This window comes from Gigantopelta aegis, chromosome 3, assembly GCF_016097555.1.
Source record: "Gigantopelta aegis isolate Gae_Host chromosome 3, Gae_host_genome, whole genome shotgun sequence".
Taxonomy (NCBI): Eukaryota; Metazoa; Mollusca; class Gastropoda; order Neomphalida; family Peltospiridae; genus Gigantopelta; species Gigantopelta aegis.
This window is the reverse complement of record NC_054701.1, coordinates 54058202-54074299: the sequence shown is the minus strand read 5'-3', so window position 1 is coordinate 54074299 and position 16098 is coordinate 54058202. Positions and strand designations below refer to the sequence as shown.

Here is a 16098-nt window from a genome sequence, read left to right as displayed (position 1 = left end):
TTCATTCATTTAATGTTTCCATTCAAGAATCAGGTTACACAATGGGTTTTATATTCTACAAAGATTTAAAGGGTCATTTGGAGTCATTTGTTTCATAAACTTGAAATGCTATATTTTCCTAAGCAGAGGCTTTAACAGAATAATTTGTATTTTATTTTTTAATGCAATCACAGTCACATTATTGTGTTTGGCCATAAAAAGAAAGCGGTTATGTCATAATGTCACTTAAATTACATCATGCAATGCGTACATATATAATATTAAAAAACCGACAAATATTAAAGGAACTGTCCTGTTTTTTCTGCCATTGTAACATGTTTATGATATATGAAGACTTTTTGATGACTAAAAGTACATAATTATTAAAGATATGTTTTGCTTAGAATATCGGTGTGCGTATAAACAAGGTGTATGTTGTCATCGTAATATTTGTAGTATAGCCCAAACTGGACTTTACCTTCGAATAATAAAAGTACATAATTATTAAAGATATGTTTTGCTTAGAATATCGGTGTGCATATATAAAGATGTATGTTGTCATCGTAATATTTGTAGTATAGCCCAAACCGGACTTTACCTTCGAATAATAAAAGTACATAATTATTAAAGATATGTTTTGCTTAGAATATCGGTGTGCGTATAAACAAGGTGTATGTTGTCATCGTAATATTTGTAGTATAGCCCAAACCGGACTTTACCTTCGAATAATGTCAAACATATGGACAAAGATAATATATTACTAGTAAGTAAAATAAAAACTGACTGTTACAAACATCAGCACACGGTAAACACATTGGATATAAAGCCACTAGTATTTTGAACAAGAAAATATATGTTATATCTTACAATGGCTGCCAACTTACAATGGCTGTCCATTTAAAATTAATGGGCCAATTTCTCATGCCTGGGTTACATAACACCAACATTAAACCCTAATATTGTTATAATAATAATGCAGATTATACCTGGCAAAGGTAAAAAGCAACTTTCCCTGCATATCATAGACAAAGAGGTCTGTATCTGAGGAGCAGTACAAATGTTCCAAATGATGGTTGAGGTCTACTCTCTTCACCCAGCTGCCACCAACATTAGGTATCTCGTATCTGTGACAAACATTATAAAACATCAGATGATGGTTGAGGTCTACTCTCTTCACCCAGCTGCCACCAACATTAGGTATCTCGTATCTGTGACAAACATTATAAAACATATGATGATGGTTGAGGTCTACTCTCTTCACCCAGCTGCCACCAACATTAGGTATCTCGTATCTGTGAGAAACATTATAAATATCAGATGATGGTTGAGGTCTACTCTCTTCACCCAGCTGTGACAAACATTATAAAACATCAGATGGTGGTTGAGGTCTACTCTCTTCACCCAGCTGCCACCAACATTAGGTATCTCATATCTGTGATAAACATTATAAAACATATCAAATTAATCAAATTATATAAAAATAGTTTTTATAAAATATGTATTTTTTAAAAATGATTTTTTAAATTCATCTTTACTCTTTTGCATTTTCATTCCATATTATATAACATTTTACATTCACAATTAACATTTTAATAAAATGTTTTTGTTTTGTTTTTATGGTCCCAATGAATTTTTGTTTAGCTGAATCTATTCCTGGGCCTTTCTTTAATATACACTATTCTATTGTTTTTCAAATTTCATTAACTTTTGTACATTTATAGTGTCAGTTTTAACAGTATGTAATTTGTACTCCCAATTGTTGTTGAATAAAATAGCTACAACCCTTGAATTACTTTAAAATTTATGAACTGAATATGCATTTGTATGAATGTTTATATATACAATGTATTGTTCTAATTCTTTCGTAAAATGAGAATCCTGTAAACAGTATATATACAATATTTCTTTTGTTTTATGTACCGGTACATGTAGTTGAGTACATGTACAATGTAGTTAAGTACATCTCTCCTTTCTTCAGGATCTCCCAATTCCTGGCAGTTAACTGACTGCTATTATTTGTAAACCAGCAGTGTATATGCAGTGTTAAATATGGTATTTTATATTGAATATATAAATCTGTCAAACCTGTCTTAATCCATTGGAGTAGTAAAAGGTGGCCACTTAAAACTTTTATAGTCTTTTAAAATGGGTTTTATATTTTTACTATTTGTGCTGCTTATATTACCTTAGTTTACTTTCAACATGTTGCTTTCTTCAAAAATAATAAAATTTAAGTAAGTATTAATTTCACTGTTTGGACTTCATTCTCAAGCTGATCAATTTATTTTTGTGTCAATGTGATATACATGTATTGTCACGGTAAATAAAGCTACATAATAATAAATATTATGTCAAGCTTAGCTCTCCGAGAGCCAATTAGATTGTTTGTTTTGTTAAATAACACCACTAGAGCACACTAATCATCGGCTATTGGGTTGAAAAACATTGTGTAATTTTGACTCGTAATCTTCAAAGGAAAGCCACTACATTTTTCCATTAGCAGCAAGGATCTTTAATATACACATCCCACAGATAGGACAGAATTGCCTTTGTTATGTCTTTCATGGGGCACTGGCTGGGACAGAAAAATACCAGCACCTCCAGCAAGCGCTCTACCCAATGCCAATTAGATGCATTCCACAGTAATAATTCCATAACCAATTGAACTCGAGCGGCCGGAAAACCTGCCATGACGTCAACCTCCAAATACCCCAGGGGCAGGAAACCGGCCGCCATGTGTCTTTGTTTCTAAACAATATCGCTAGGCAACTTACCGACCAATCAACGGCTTTCTTTTATAAAATTTTTGGTCCACACTTCCTGTGAATGAAACTTCCATGTTTCCAAGAAAGTTTTCCTGTTTGACACATATAAAATTGGCAAAATAATGGCTAAAAAATGTTCTCTGTTCAACAAATTTTTGCAGAGATACTGAGTTCCGACAACGAAGAAATAGGTGAAACAACATACGGTAATGAAAGTGGATTTGAATCCAAAATTGATTTACAAAGTGATATTGATATTGATAACACTGAAATTGATAACAATGTGCAGTCGTCTAGTGACAGAGCGGTTGTCAGAGGGGGCGAAAGGGGCTGTGGCTCTGGGTATCATGCTTGCGATAATGGGAGAGGTTTTCGGCTACACTCAGAACGTAGCAGTAGCATGCATTCCGTTGGTAGAGAACAGCAGTGTTCGAGATTAACGGTATCCCGATATCCCAGGGATACCAGAATTTATTTCTGGATACCAGACTTCAAAAACCCAGTATCCCACCAGGATACCATATGGTTTTGTTTTGTTTTTTTAATCCTGCGGTTTTTTTTTCCGCTGAAACAATCAAAGTCATTATTTACTGGTAACGTTAAATAACAGTGTCGTCCAAGTTTTTTTATGATGTTGTTTATGAATTTCATTTAAGTGGGATACTAAATTCTCAGGTGGGATACCAGATTTTGAAATGTTAGTATCCAACTGGCATACTGCTCGAAATGTTTAATCTCGAACACTGAACAGTGGAAATAAATAACAAGTCCATATTTATTCAAATAGCCTTCATTTTGATAAAAATTATAGAAAATATTCTTAGTGGCTGAAAAACAAATAAATACATATTTTTAGATTTTCCTGATTTTTTGTCTCAGCTAGAAGCTCAGGGTGGCTGGGCAGAACACGCTAGGAGCTCAGGGTTCAAAAGGTTAATTAATTCACAGTGGATGTCAGACTGAATGGCTACTAGTACTGTACCTGTGGATGTATGAAGATTGATAACTTACTGTACGTATGTTACTGTTTTGTGTAAAATAATCTGTTTTTATAGACAGTAATTGTTTTTTGCTCAAACTGTGGTCACTTATAATAAGTGTTAACACAGGTAAGTTTGCAATTTGGGATTTACTTAATTAATATAAGTAATTTAACACTCTATAGTTCGGGAGGAAATTAAGTGTCTGCTTAATACAGATGCCACTTCAATGGACAGGTTTGACTGTATGTTACAATATATTAACCATTATCTATTGCACCAGCGTATTAACCATTATATGTTACACCAGTGTATTAACCATTATCTATTACACCATTATATTAACCATTATCTATTACACCATTATATTAACCATTATATGTTACACCATTATATTAACCATTATCTATTACACCATTATATTAACCAGTATCTATTGCACCAGCGTATTAACCATTATATGTTACACCAGTGTATTAACCATTATCTATTACACCATTATATTAACCATTATCTATTACACCATTATATTAACCATTATATGTTACACCATTATATTAACCATTATCTATTGCACCAGTGTATTAACCATTATCTGTTACACCATTATATTAACCATTATCTATTACACCATTATATTAACCAGTATCTATTGCACCAGTGTATTAACCATTATCTGTTACACCAGTGTATTAACCATTATCTGTTACACCATTATATTAACCATTATCTATTGCACCAGTGTATTAACCATTATCTATTACACCATTATATTAACCATTATCTATTGCACCATTATATTAACCATTATCTGTTACACCATTATATTAACCATTATCTATTACACCATTATATTAACCATTATCTATTGCACCATTATATTAACCATTATCTATTGCACCATTATATTAACCATTATCTATTACACCATTATATTAACCATTATCTATTGCACCATTATATTAACCATTATCTATTGCACCAGTGTATTAACCATTATCTATTGCACCAGTGTATTAACCATTATCTGTTACACCAGTGTATTAACCATTATCTATTACACCAGATTGGGAATTTGTTTAAGAAGAGACTAAGGAAAGTATATATAGAAATTATACTAAAAAATGCAGAGAAAGGTTTGTGAAACGTAACATTTTCTTGATTTTATTATTTCTTTTACATATCAACAAAAATAGAAACAGTTTTAAAATTCTTACTTGAGAGTTAGCCTGAAGTTTGCAAGTGGTTTTATTTCCATAAATACTTTAGTTGTAACCTGATGGAACAGCCAGACCTGAAAATAATAAGTGTGAATATTGTAGCAAAACAGTAATTTATCAGCAGAAATTCAGTAGCCGTTAAGCCTGGTGCACGACTGTCTTCTGAATAAATATATTTAAGTGATGTTATCATTTATATACAAGAATGTCTGAAACAATAGTCCATTCAATACTGTGATGATGAAGATGTTAATGTATGAATTCATATGACCTGTTGATTTGTGTCTATAAGTCTGGCAAACACATTCACCAATTTAGCAATACTGTTCTTACCCCAAACATTTTGTTGGAGAATTATAAAGTTTTTAAATTTGTTTTGTTTGGGGTTTTCTGATGGCTACATGCTGGGCAGAGAAATGTTTATATCATCAGTGATGTGATAAACCTATGAGTCATATAGCACCGTTTCTTGATTGTAATACTTTAGTTTGAATTGTGTTTCCCAAATGTGTTGACTTTTGGTGCCAGAATAAGTATAATGTTACATAAACAAATACATGTATGAAATGAAAACACAATACATAGTTTTCATAAAGTGCAAATCAAACTATAATTAACTTTACAATGAAATGATCATTTTATTTGTCATGATTATTTTATCTGGACAGGCATTTATTTTCAAACATGTAAAACATATGGGTTAATAAGTTCTTGCATGTGTATATGTACCCATAGTGATCTGCGTCTGTATGTACCCATCGTGATCTGTGTCTGTATGTACCCATTGTAATCTGCATCTGTATGTACTCATCGTGATTTGAGTCTGTATGTACCCATCCTGATCTGCGTCTGTATGTACCCATCCTGATCTGCGTCTGTATGTACCCATCGTGATCTGCATCTGTATGTACCCATTGTGATCTGCATCTGTATGTACTCATCGTGATCTGCGTCTGTATGTACCCATCGTGATCTGCGTCTGTATGTACCCATCGTGATCTGCGTCTGTATGTACCCATCCTGATCTTCGTCTGTATGTACCCATCCTGATCTGTGTCTGTATGCACCCATCGTGATCTGCGTCTGTATGCACCTATCGTGATCTGCGTCTGTATGCACCCATCGTGATCTGCGTCTGTATGCACCCATCGTGATCTGCGTCTGTATGTACCCATCGTAATCTGCATCTGTATGTACTCATCGTGATTTGAGTCTGTATGTACCCATCCTGATCTGCATCTGTATGTACCCATCGTGATCTGCGTCTGTATGTACCCATCCTGATCTGCATCTGTATGTACTCATCGTGATTTGAGTCTGTATGTACCCATCCTGATCTGCGTCTGTATGTACCCATCGTAATCTGCGTCTGTATGTACTCATCGTGACCTGCGTCTGTATGTACTCATCGTGATCTGCGTCTGCATGTACCCATCGTAATCTGCATCTGTATGTACTCATCGTGATTTGAGTCTGTATGTACCCATCCTGATCTGCATGCTGAGCGAACTTACTTTTATTCCCCCAACTCCTCCAGTTATGAGCTCATCTCGTACTGGGTTGAAGACAAGAAATAGTACCGAGCTCATGTCAGCACTGATAGAACACGTTTCCACAAACTCATGGTTCATTACCTGAAAAACATATCAGCCCAGAATTACATGCCGTTACATTGCACAAACTCATAGTTCATAACCTGAAAAACATACCAGCTCAGAATTACATGCCATTACATTCTGCAAAATCCTTGTCATAACAAGGTATTTGGAAAAATTACCCTATAATGAGTGACCCTCTCCCTCCTTCCACTTGTATATACTGTGTATATGATCCCTATTTTAGCCATTTGATGAATGACAGGTTAAACCATAAACATTTACATGTAGGATATACTTTAAATCATAACATATTAGCAATCTTTAAATTAAGCAAAAACCAAAAATGTGACATATCAGTGACATATAATTTGAGTGAGGTTGGCATTATCCATCTTTTAAAAAATAAACTTAAGCTTAGGATGGGCTGAAAGAATATGTTTTATATATTTTGACATAATGCAAATTACAGACAATTAAATTAGGTAGAAAACTGCAGTAACATAAAGTTTACTGGACATACCGGTATTGCACAAAAAGTACTGCAGTATGTACCATGAAAGAAAAAATACTGGTATACCAGTAATACTGCGAACCTCTATTTGTCAATGGCTGTAGTAAATCATGTGACACTAACATCATTGTTGAAGTAACTGATTGCATTGTTATTCTGAATTTCTTTGGGGCAAAGGTACAAACTTCAAAGACTCTTTGTCCATGATAAGGCTGAAGTTGGATCCCAAAGGTAAGGTCTCCAATATTGACCGGCTGCGGAATGCCCACAACCCACACTGGAAATGGTCACATCGGAAATAATGGTTGTTCACCCATAATTGCTCAGACAGCTGCATAATATGATTGTGACACTTTAGCAGCTCAAACAGGCTCAAAAATTCTCAAACAGGCACTCCTGAAGCTCACCAGGACAAGACTGAGAGTGGACAGGAAACAAGGGCTCCTGTCCCCTCGGCAAAATATATTTATGTGACCCTCTACCTCGATCTGCCTAAAAAGACCGCTGAATCCCGAAAACCCACCGAAGCCGATGACGGTACCTCCAGCACCGACCCAACCGGATCCTCTGGGTACACATAGGGAGAATTCAAAGAGTCCTACATCTAGTGCACTACACTTAGATCCGGGCGGAACATTGGCATTTGTAAGAACTCCAGAACCACAGAACCTGATGCCGCACCAACAAACCAAGCTCTCCCTTCTGAAACAGAAGGGACTAATGGCACCCTTGAGCCCTTCGACTCACCAGAATGGAGCCGCTCCAGAGGGGTAACAGCAGTGGCCGAAGCCGCTGCACCGCCCCCGGTGCCCAACACATGCCGGCGCCACTACTGAAGCAATGGGCGCCATCTCCGCTGACGGAGACCTAGTACCCTCTACTAGAGAAGGCTCCTTTGTAGGTAAACCCTTCCCTGCCTCGGACAAGGCAGAGAACTTCAGTGAAACAATAGAGCTGGTCGACACCACCAAACCACCAGCATTGCTGCACAAGTGACTGGACGAAGAGGACACCTTCTTCAACCTACCACGTACCTTCTTAACACCGACCATACACACAGACTTCTAGGAAGCTGGAGGCAACTCCACATAGAGGACAACTACCGAGGTTGCCTCCACCTTCTTCTCTCCTTTATCGCCTCACATTTCTGTTCCACCTCCCACAATGGCTTTCTGAACTACACCCATAAGGACAAAGACCAACCAACACAGACATTACACTGCTGGTTGAAAAAGCATGCTCAACATCGCAATGGGGCAAATGCTTGGCACAGCCATCTTCCGCATACATGGTGACCCTCGCCGTCGAGCCCGAAGAGGCCACGTCAGACATGGTAATTGAACATGACAACAAACCCTCAAAACAAAATCGTATGTCTTGGTATAACAAGGAAAAACAGGAAAAAAGGCAAACAAATAATTATATTTACTTTGCTTCACATTAGAGCAAAAATTTTACAATCCAGAATGGAGTACTGCATAATTGAGAACGGCAGTGGATCAGACAACTCAGGTTGTATAGTTGTTGTGCTAGCACAGTAAGTTGAATAAGACAATTAATGAGGCATGTTTTTAAAATTCTTTTTCACTTGTGTATTATGACAGGTAATGATGTGGTCGAATAATCATAGGATTATGAAAATATATTTGGTTTACAGGACATTGCAGTTTTATGAGGATTCAGTTTTGTGACATTTTATGTTCATATACTTTTTAATTACCAATTCTTAATACTCTTGTCTTAAAGCCTTTAATTCCAAATCAACTAAATTAACATTCAATGCCACTTTTTAAAATATAATTTCTTAGCTTACATGTATATCAGTTAATACTGAATTGACCCATATCTTTTAATAATAAAGGAAAATGCACTGAGTACATACCTTTACAGAGAAATCTTTGCAGAGTGCAAAGTAGCAGTTATGTTTCTTGGCATACACCAAATATGTAATCAATTTATATTCATATTTCGGGTAAGACAATGTCCGTATTACTGAAAAACAACAACATATACATCACAATAAGATATAGTTGCCAATGTCAATACTATTCATTGTAATAGAAAACAAAGGGCAAAGAGAAAACAATACATTTTTAGAAGTGTTGTTGTTTTTGTTTGTTTGTTGTTAGTTTTTTGGGGGAGTTAAGGATTCTAAGTTACACAGAAAGTGACAGGACTTAATATGATTATTATTAACCCTAATTCAAGTTAGGAGTTCAACTGTAATAATACAGGCCTCTGAAAATTGCGAGAACAATCATTTCATTCGTGTTTTGCTCCCATAAACCTAATTTAGCATAACCTATTTATCATGCACACATTAAATTAAGCACATCATTTACGTTAACATAACAGGTTATACAAAAAGGAAGTGGGCTACCAGAATTGGCTTTTTGCGTAAACGATAAATGGGTTATGCAAAATTTCAATTTTCAGAGATGTGTAATTGGGATTATTTATATTTTTAAAACTACTAGACCAAAAGTTTGGAAATTAAATGAAATTTTGAATGTATCTGCATGGGGCCATAGTAACTTGACCCCCTCTTTGAGGAACCTGATAAGTGAGGGTCCTGACATTAATGACATTTTCAAATTAAAAACCCCACATCTTTAAAGATATAAAGACTATTCAGCTATAGCATTTCTGGAAGTACTTTTAAAGAAGAAGATTCTTTTTTAATTGGCTTAAATTTCCGCCTTTTGAGGCCCTGTAGGGGTGAGGTGTGTCAGAATGACCAAATTAATAAATCAGTTTTTCCATGTGCCAAGGAAACTTAATTGCAACAAAATTTAGTTGCAATTTGTCACGTACATGTAGTTTGAGAAGATTTTTTTTTTTAATTGGCTTAATTTTCCTCTTCCTCAAATGTGTTTCTTCATTTGCTAAGGAAGCTTCTCACAAAATATGGTTGGAATTGGTTATGTGGTTTTGGAGAAGAAGTTGAAGAATGTTAACCGATGTTAAGCCCAACTGATGATCAGAGACTGCAGCTTGTTTGCTGCTAATCATGCAAGTTAAAATAAATACATAACAACAGGATTGTTGTAAAGGTCATTTATTAATGACAAACAATTTGACAGTATGTTTGATACTACTGTCAAGTTTAAAGTCTGCATACATACAGATTATACACTGTATGGCAGCAAAGATGGGTAACAAATACTGGCGATTTTAATAAACTTTCTAGTAATATATATATACTAATAGATACCATATTCATGATCCCTCTGTAAACAGGGTGGGAACAGGGTGGACTAAAACTGATTATTCACGGCGACTGCCATGCACTGCGTCGTGTGAAAAGAATGGAAGATATGGCTCAATCCATGCACTGCTCGCATGACTCTTTTCATTGGTCCGTTAATATTCAGGAACTATGCATATGTCCAACCAACCGGCCTTGGTGGTGGCGTGGTTAGGCCATCGGTCTACAGGCTGGTAGGTACTCAGTTCGGATCCCAGTCGAGGCATGGGATTTTTAATCCAGATACCGACTCCATACCCTGAGTGAGTGCTTCACAAGGCTCAATGGGTAGGTGTAAACCACTTGCACCGACCAGTGATCCATAACTGGTTCAACAAAGACCATGGTTTGTGCTATCCTGCCTGTGGGAAGCGCAAATAAAAGATCCCTTGCTGCTAATCGGAAAGAGTAGCCCATGTAGTGGCGACAGCGGGTTTCCTCTCAAAATCTGTGTGGTCCTTAACCAGATGTCTGACGCTATATAACCGTAAATAAAATGTGTTGAGTGCATCTTTAAATAAAACATTTCTTTCTTTTTTCTGTCCAACCAAATTGCCAAAACTGTAAACTCCACACAGCCGTCTAGACTTACATATGGCAGCGGTGAAGCAAGAGAAAGCATTATTAAATTTAATATAAACTTATTACGGTAGGTTGACTTACATCAATATATTTATTGTCATAATAAATGTCATTTTTCTAGATACATTGTAACTACAGGCGTATAGAAGAAAATCCTCCCTGGGGACAAATGGGGAATCCAACATTTATGACATTCATAAGTTATATAAACTATCTATAGACCTTAACATATATGAAGACTATTTGGTTTTAGCATTTCGGGAAGTACAGATAAAGAATTTTGTTTTTATTTGGTTTAATTTTCTCTTTTGGGCCCCATCCCTCAGGCCAGGGGTGTACATGTCAGAATGACCAAATTCACAAATTGGTTTCTTCATGTGCCAAGGAAGCTTTAAATGGAATTTTCTTGGAATTGATGATGTAATTTTGGAGAACTCCATTGCAAGTGATGTAAAAACCTATCATTATGGGAGACCTTTAAGGGTTGTTGGTAAACTGAGCTTGCTTAGGTATAAATATTCTACAATTGCTTTACAGCATGCAGAGAGGTAAACTTTAAAATTCAATTATCTCAAAATATCAAGAGTGACATCACCAGTTAATCCTGTGGACCCATCATATATATATAATTTACCAGAGTTTGTTTTGGTATCATTAATATCATATATTGGGTTTAGGAATAACAACTGTATTATGTAAGCCTCTGGAAACCACAACACTTTATTTTTATTCCTAATATATGTATATAATATTGATGATATGGAAACACACAAATATAATTTGATTTTTAAATGGCATATGAATATATGACATAGACTCATTTTGAATGTGAATGACATCATTTTGCATGTGCCTATACCTAATAACAAACTACATGTACATGACGTTTTTGTTTTCAGAATGCTGGACAACATTAAAAAACAATTGCTATTGAAATGTTTTAAAGTTTAAAGTTTGTTTTGTTTAACAACACCACTAGAACACATTGATTAAATAATCATCGGCTATTGGATGGCAAACATTTGGTAATTCTGACACATCAGAGGAAATCCACTACATATTTCCATTAGCAGAAGGGATCTTTTATATGCACTTTCCCACAGAGAGGAAAGCACATATCACTACCTTTACCTGTTATGGTGTACTGATTGGAACAAGAAAACCCCCAATCAGTTGAATGGATCTACTGAGGTGGTTTCATCCTGCGACACAGTATCGCAGGCGAGCACACAATCGACTGAGCCAAATCCTATCCCCCTTGATGACTATGAATGCATCTGTTAATTTTGCACTTTTTGCAGTAGTATGTTTGCTTACATGTTAATAAAAGTAGTTCTTTTATAAACCATGTAGAAGACTATTCAGTTATAGCATTTCTGCAAGGAAGTAAGATTTGGGTTGGGGGTTTTTTTTGGCTTGATTTTCCACTTTTGAGCCCACCTCTCGTGGTGTGTGTGTGTGTGTGTGTGTGTGTGTGTGTGTGTGTGTGTGTGTGTGTGTGTGTGTGTGTGTGTGTGTGTCAGAATGACCAACTTCACAAATTTATTTCTCTATGTGCCAAGACTTGGCTGGCTTTTAGGGATGTTGATATATATATATATATATACATGTATGTTTGTTTAATTGACTCAATCCTGTACATGTACTACCAGGCTTTCTGCCAGAAAATAATTTGAGGGTATGTACAAGGTGGTTATGGGGTTGAAATGTTAATTTGAGGGTATGTACAAGGTGGTTATGGGGTTGAAATGTTAATTTGAGGGTATGTACAAGGTGGTTATGGGGTTGAAATGTTAATTTGAGGGTATGTACAAGGTGGTTATGGGGTTGAAATGTTTTCAAATGGGACACTGCATTTCATGCACTTTTACAAACTTTAAACAGCATTTCTCTTACTATAATGTCTTTACAAATTATAGAAATACATGTATGTCCATTAATTTCATTGATTTTAGGATATGTAATATTACTCTTTGTACCCTGACTACCATGTTGTGTAAAAATACAAATTCTCTACACCAAAATATCACTCACCTTAATGCATCCCCCACAATCTGTACCTGTATATTAGCTATTCAAAGTTACATTAAATTTTAGGGTAAGAACTAAATGTATGCATTTGAATACAGGTAAGTGTACAGTAAGCTATTAAGAATCCACACTCATGTTTTCAGCTAAAACATTTGGCTGCCCTGACAATAAGTTAAAGCAATCTGAATCTGTGTGTTATCTCTATTCCCAATTTATCAGCATTTAATAACCCATAAATGCAATACAGACATAAAATAAAAATAGTGTTAAAAAGGGATTTGTAAAAGTATTTAAATAAACTCATTTCAACTGCATGCATATCTAAAAATAATGACAAATTACAACAATTTGATAGCTCAGTATTTCCATTTAATGTACCAGTATTCAGCTTCATTTTCAACCACACACACCCCCCCCCAAAAAAAAAAAGAGTGCAATACTATCTGAGATGGGGGGATTGTTTGACAAAATTACAATTACGATTACTATTACAAGAAAATTGAAAGTATCATCAAATACATGTACAATCATGATTACATTTCCACAAATCTACACAAATAATGAAATGATGTGACCAACATTCACTTTATTTCACAATCATACCAAGTTCACTCATTGAAAGACATAATGGATAATTTTGGTTTATTTATTAAATTATTTCAAAAATGTATGGACGTATGTATACTACAGGGAGGGGATCAGTTTCCAAAACCATATTTATTATTCTTATACTTTGATTTTATTATTTAGAAAATTAAGGTACCCATAACCACAAGTGTAATAATTATTGTATCAATGATGCATCATATATATATATATTATATATTTTTCATTATTGAACTAAGCCATAATTAGTAATTGCAAACTGTCTGATCACCATTACTTGTTGTTTTTTATTGTTTGTAGAACGCATACCATTTAATACCATCCACAAATTAAAATATTTAAGTAGTTTTTTTTAAATCTATGAATGAAGAAATAATGAAAGACTGAAAGAAAAGAACAAATAAGTAAATAAATAATTAAACTGATATCTACATTCATGTACATTTACATGTGTATATGTGCACAAGTTGCTCATTGCATTTAATTCTTGACATTCTGAAAATGACTATTATTAATGAATCGATTTGCAGTCATGCTTTTATTAAATTACACATTTATACCTATATTCATCAATTAAACAGTGTTGTTAGTTTGCTTTGTGCCATATTATAAGGATCCAATTGTATCGGTGAAAAATTTGGTCTGGGTATGTTTATTTTGGTATCATCAGAAGCGCTGCGTTTCATAGAACTTCCATTAAAATCAGCTTTTGGTAATTTTTATCAGAAGTGTTTATATTTTAAGCTATTTTAAGGGAAAATAAACCAAGGTTTATCTTGATAGACTACTTTCAACTGGGTGTTTACTTAATTAGTTACGTCTTTTGTGGTTATGTCTGTGACAGGGTGAGGATGACTACCCATGGAATCAAGTTTGATACAACAGACTGGTTGCCCATCTGCAATCGTAACCACTAACAAAAGAAAAGAAATTTTGCCACAGTACCATTGGTGGACTTTCACACCTGTGACAAAACAAGATATTGTCAAGCGTTTCTTAGTTGAATTCAGACCCGTGATAACGCTGCATATGCAATGAGAGGAATGCATGCAAGTGTTTTATTATAAAAACAAATATACATGTATATATATACATGTATATATATATATATACTGTTCATTTTTTACAACAAGGAATTAGGACACAAAACTGGGACATGGTGCAGTGCCCTTCTATATATTGCTAGCTAGAACACTGTATTCACGCATTCAAGTGGTTTTATAGTAAACGTAAACACAATAGATGCCATTATGTGAATGTGTGTCTTCATTCCCTGGGTTACATTCATTTAATAATCCAATCATTATGATTCCCAGTTTCTCAAGGCAAATGATAGGAGATCATTTTTACTGACTGACCAGTACTGCTTCTAACTATAGGCACTGCTACTGAAGTTGATGCTAAACACATCTAAGTTTAGTCAATAATTATGAGTAATCGTGAAAATAATCGCTGATTACGATAGCATTAGCAATGTAATCGATTACAATTACATGGCATTCTCAAACATTGTAATCACATGAAAACATGTAATCGATTACGATTGTGATTACATTAAAACATGTAATCGATTACGATTGTGATTACATTAAAACATGTAATCGATTACGATTGTGATTACATTCAAACATGTAATCGATTACGATTGTGATTACATTAAAACATGTAATCGATTACAATAGATTACGATTAACCCATCTCTGAATATTACATACATGTACTCTTTCATAAAAACAACACAGTATACAATAGTACCTTCATTGCCAGTTATCTGTCTTTTCCATGTAGTTAATCCTTTTGAATCTAAGATAATAAACTGCCGCATTCTTCCACTGTATGTGACTAAAAGAAAATAAGCAAAGTACTTATAAATTAAAGATACAATTTCAGAAAAGTTTTCAACACAGAAACATACTGATATTTTTTTGCTTTGTATATGGATCAACAAAGACATCAGTTTGACAACCTAAAAGCCTAATTTGATTAAACCTACATCAATGGGGAATAACAAACAATAAATTTAATAAATGAATACCCAAGTGTTACATTATTCCTCTTGACTACACATAACATTTTTCTATTACTTACCCTACTACCTTCCACATGCACAGTACAATTTGAAAAACTACAACTAGGACCATGGTATGATAAAATGTTCGAGACAAAATACTAGTTTTAACTATTAACTATTAACAATGTTTTTGTGAACTGCTCCAGTGAAAGCAATATTTTTCAGTCTGTATCGCAAAGAGACCCCATTATGCACTGTACATAGCTCAAGTTGTTATGCTTCTTACATGTACAAGAATGTGGACTCATGAAACTGTATTTTGGGAAAATATACCCTTTTTATATTATCAGGCATAATTAAAATTATTGTGAACTGCAATAAATCTCTACCTTACTCAAAGCAAAATATCATACAACAATCATAAGATGAATAAAATTTCTTACAATTATATGATTATACATGTATATACATATCGCATAATATTAGATGGTAACATAGCCTTAATTAATAGTGTAGTGGCCGAGTCCCCAAAAATTATATATACCCAGACGGATCAATTGAGACCAAT

The 16098-nt window shown here is 34.6% G+C and overlaps 1 protein-coding gene across 3 annotated transcripts in view; it reads right to left on the bottom strand.

The window, feature by feature from the left end:
* LOC121368244 overlaps positions 1–16098 on the bottom strand; it is a 174830-nt gene that overhangs the window by 146234 nt on the left and 12498 nt on the right. For all 3 annotated transcript variants that reach the window (XM_041492886.1, XM_041492888.1, XM_041492887.1), the window contains 5 exons: positions 15275–15361; positions 8936–9045; positions 6459–6578; positions 4942–5018; positions 966–1103 (listed from right to left, as the gene is read on the bottom strand). In XM_041492886.1, coding sequence (XP_041348820.1) covers positions 966–1103; positions 4942–5018; positions 6459–6578; positions 8936–9045; positions 15275–15361 — 532 coding nt within the window. The remainder of the gene's footprint in view (positions 1–965; positions 1104–4941; positions 5019–6458; positions 6579–8935; positions 9046–15274; positions 15362–16098) is intronic.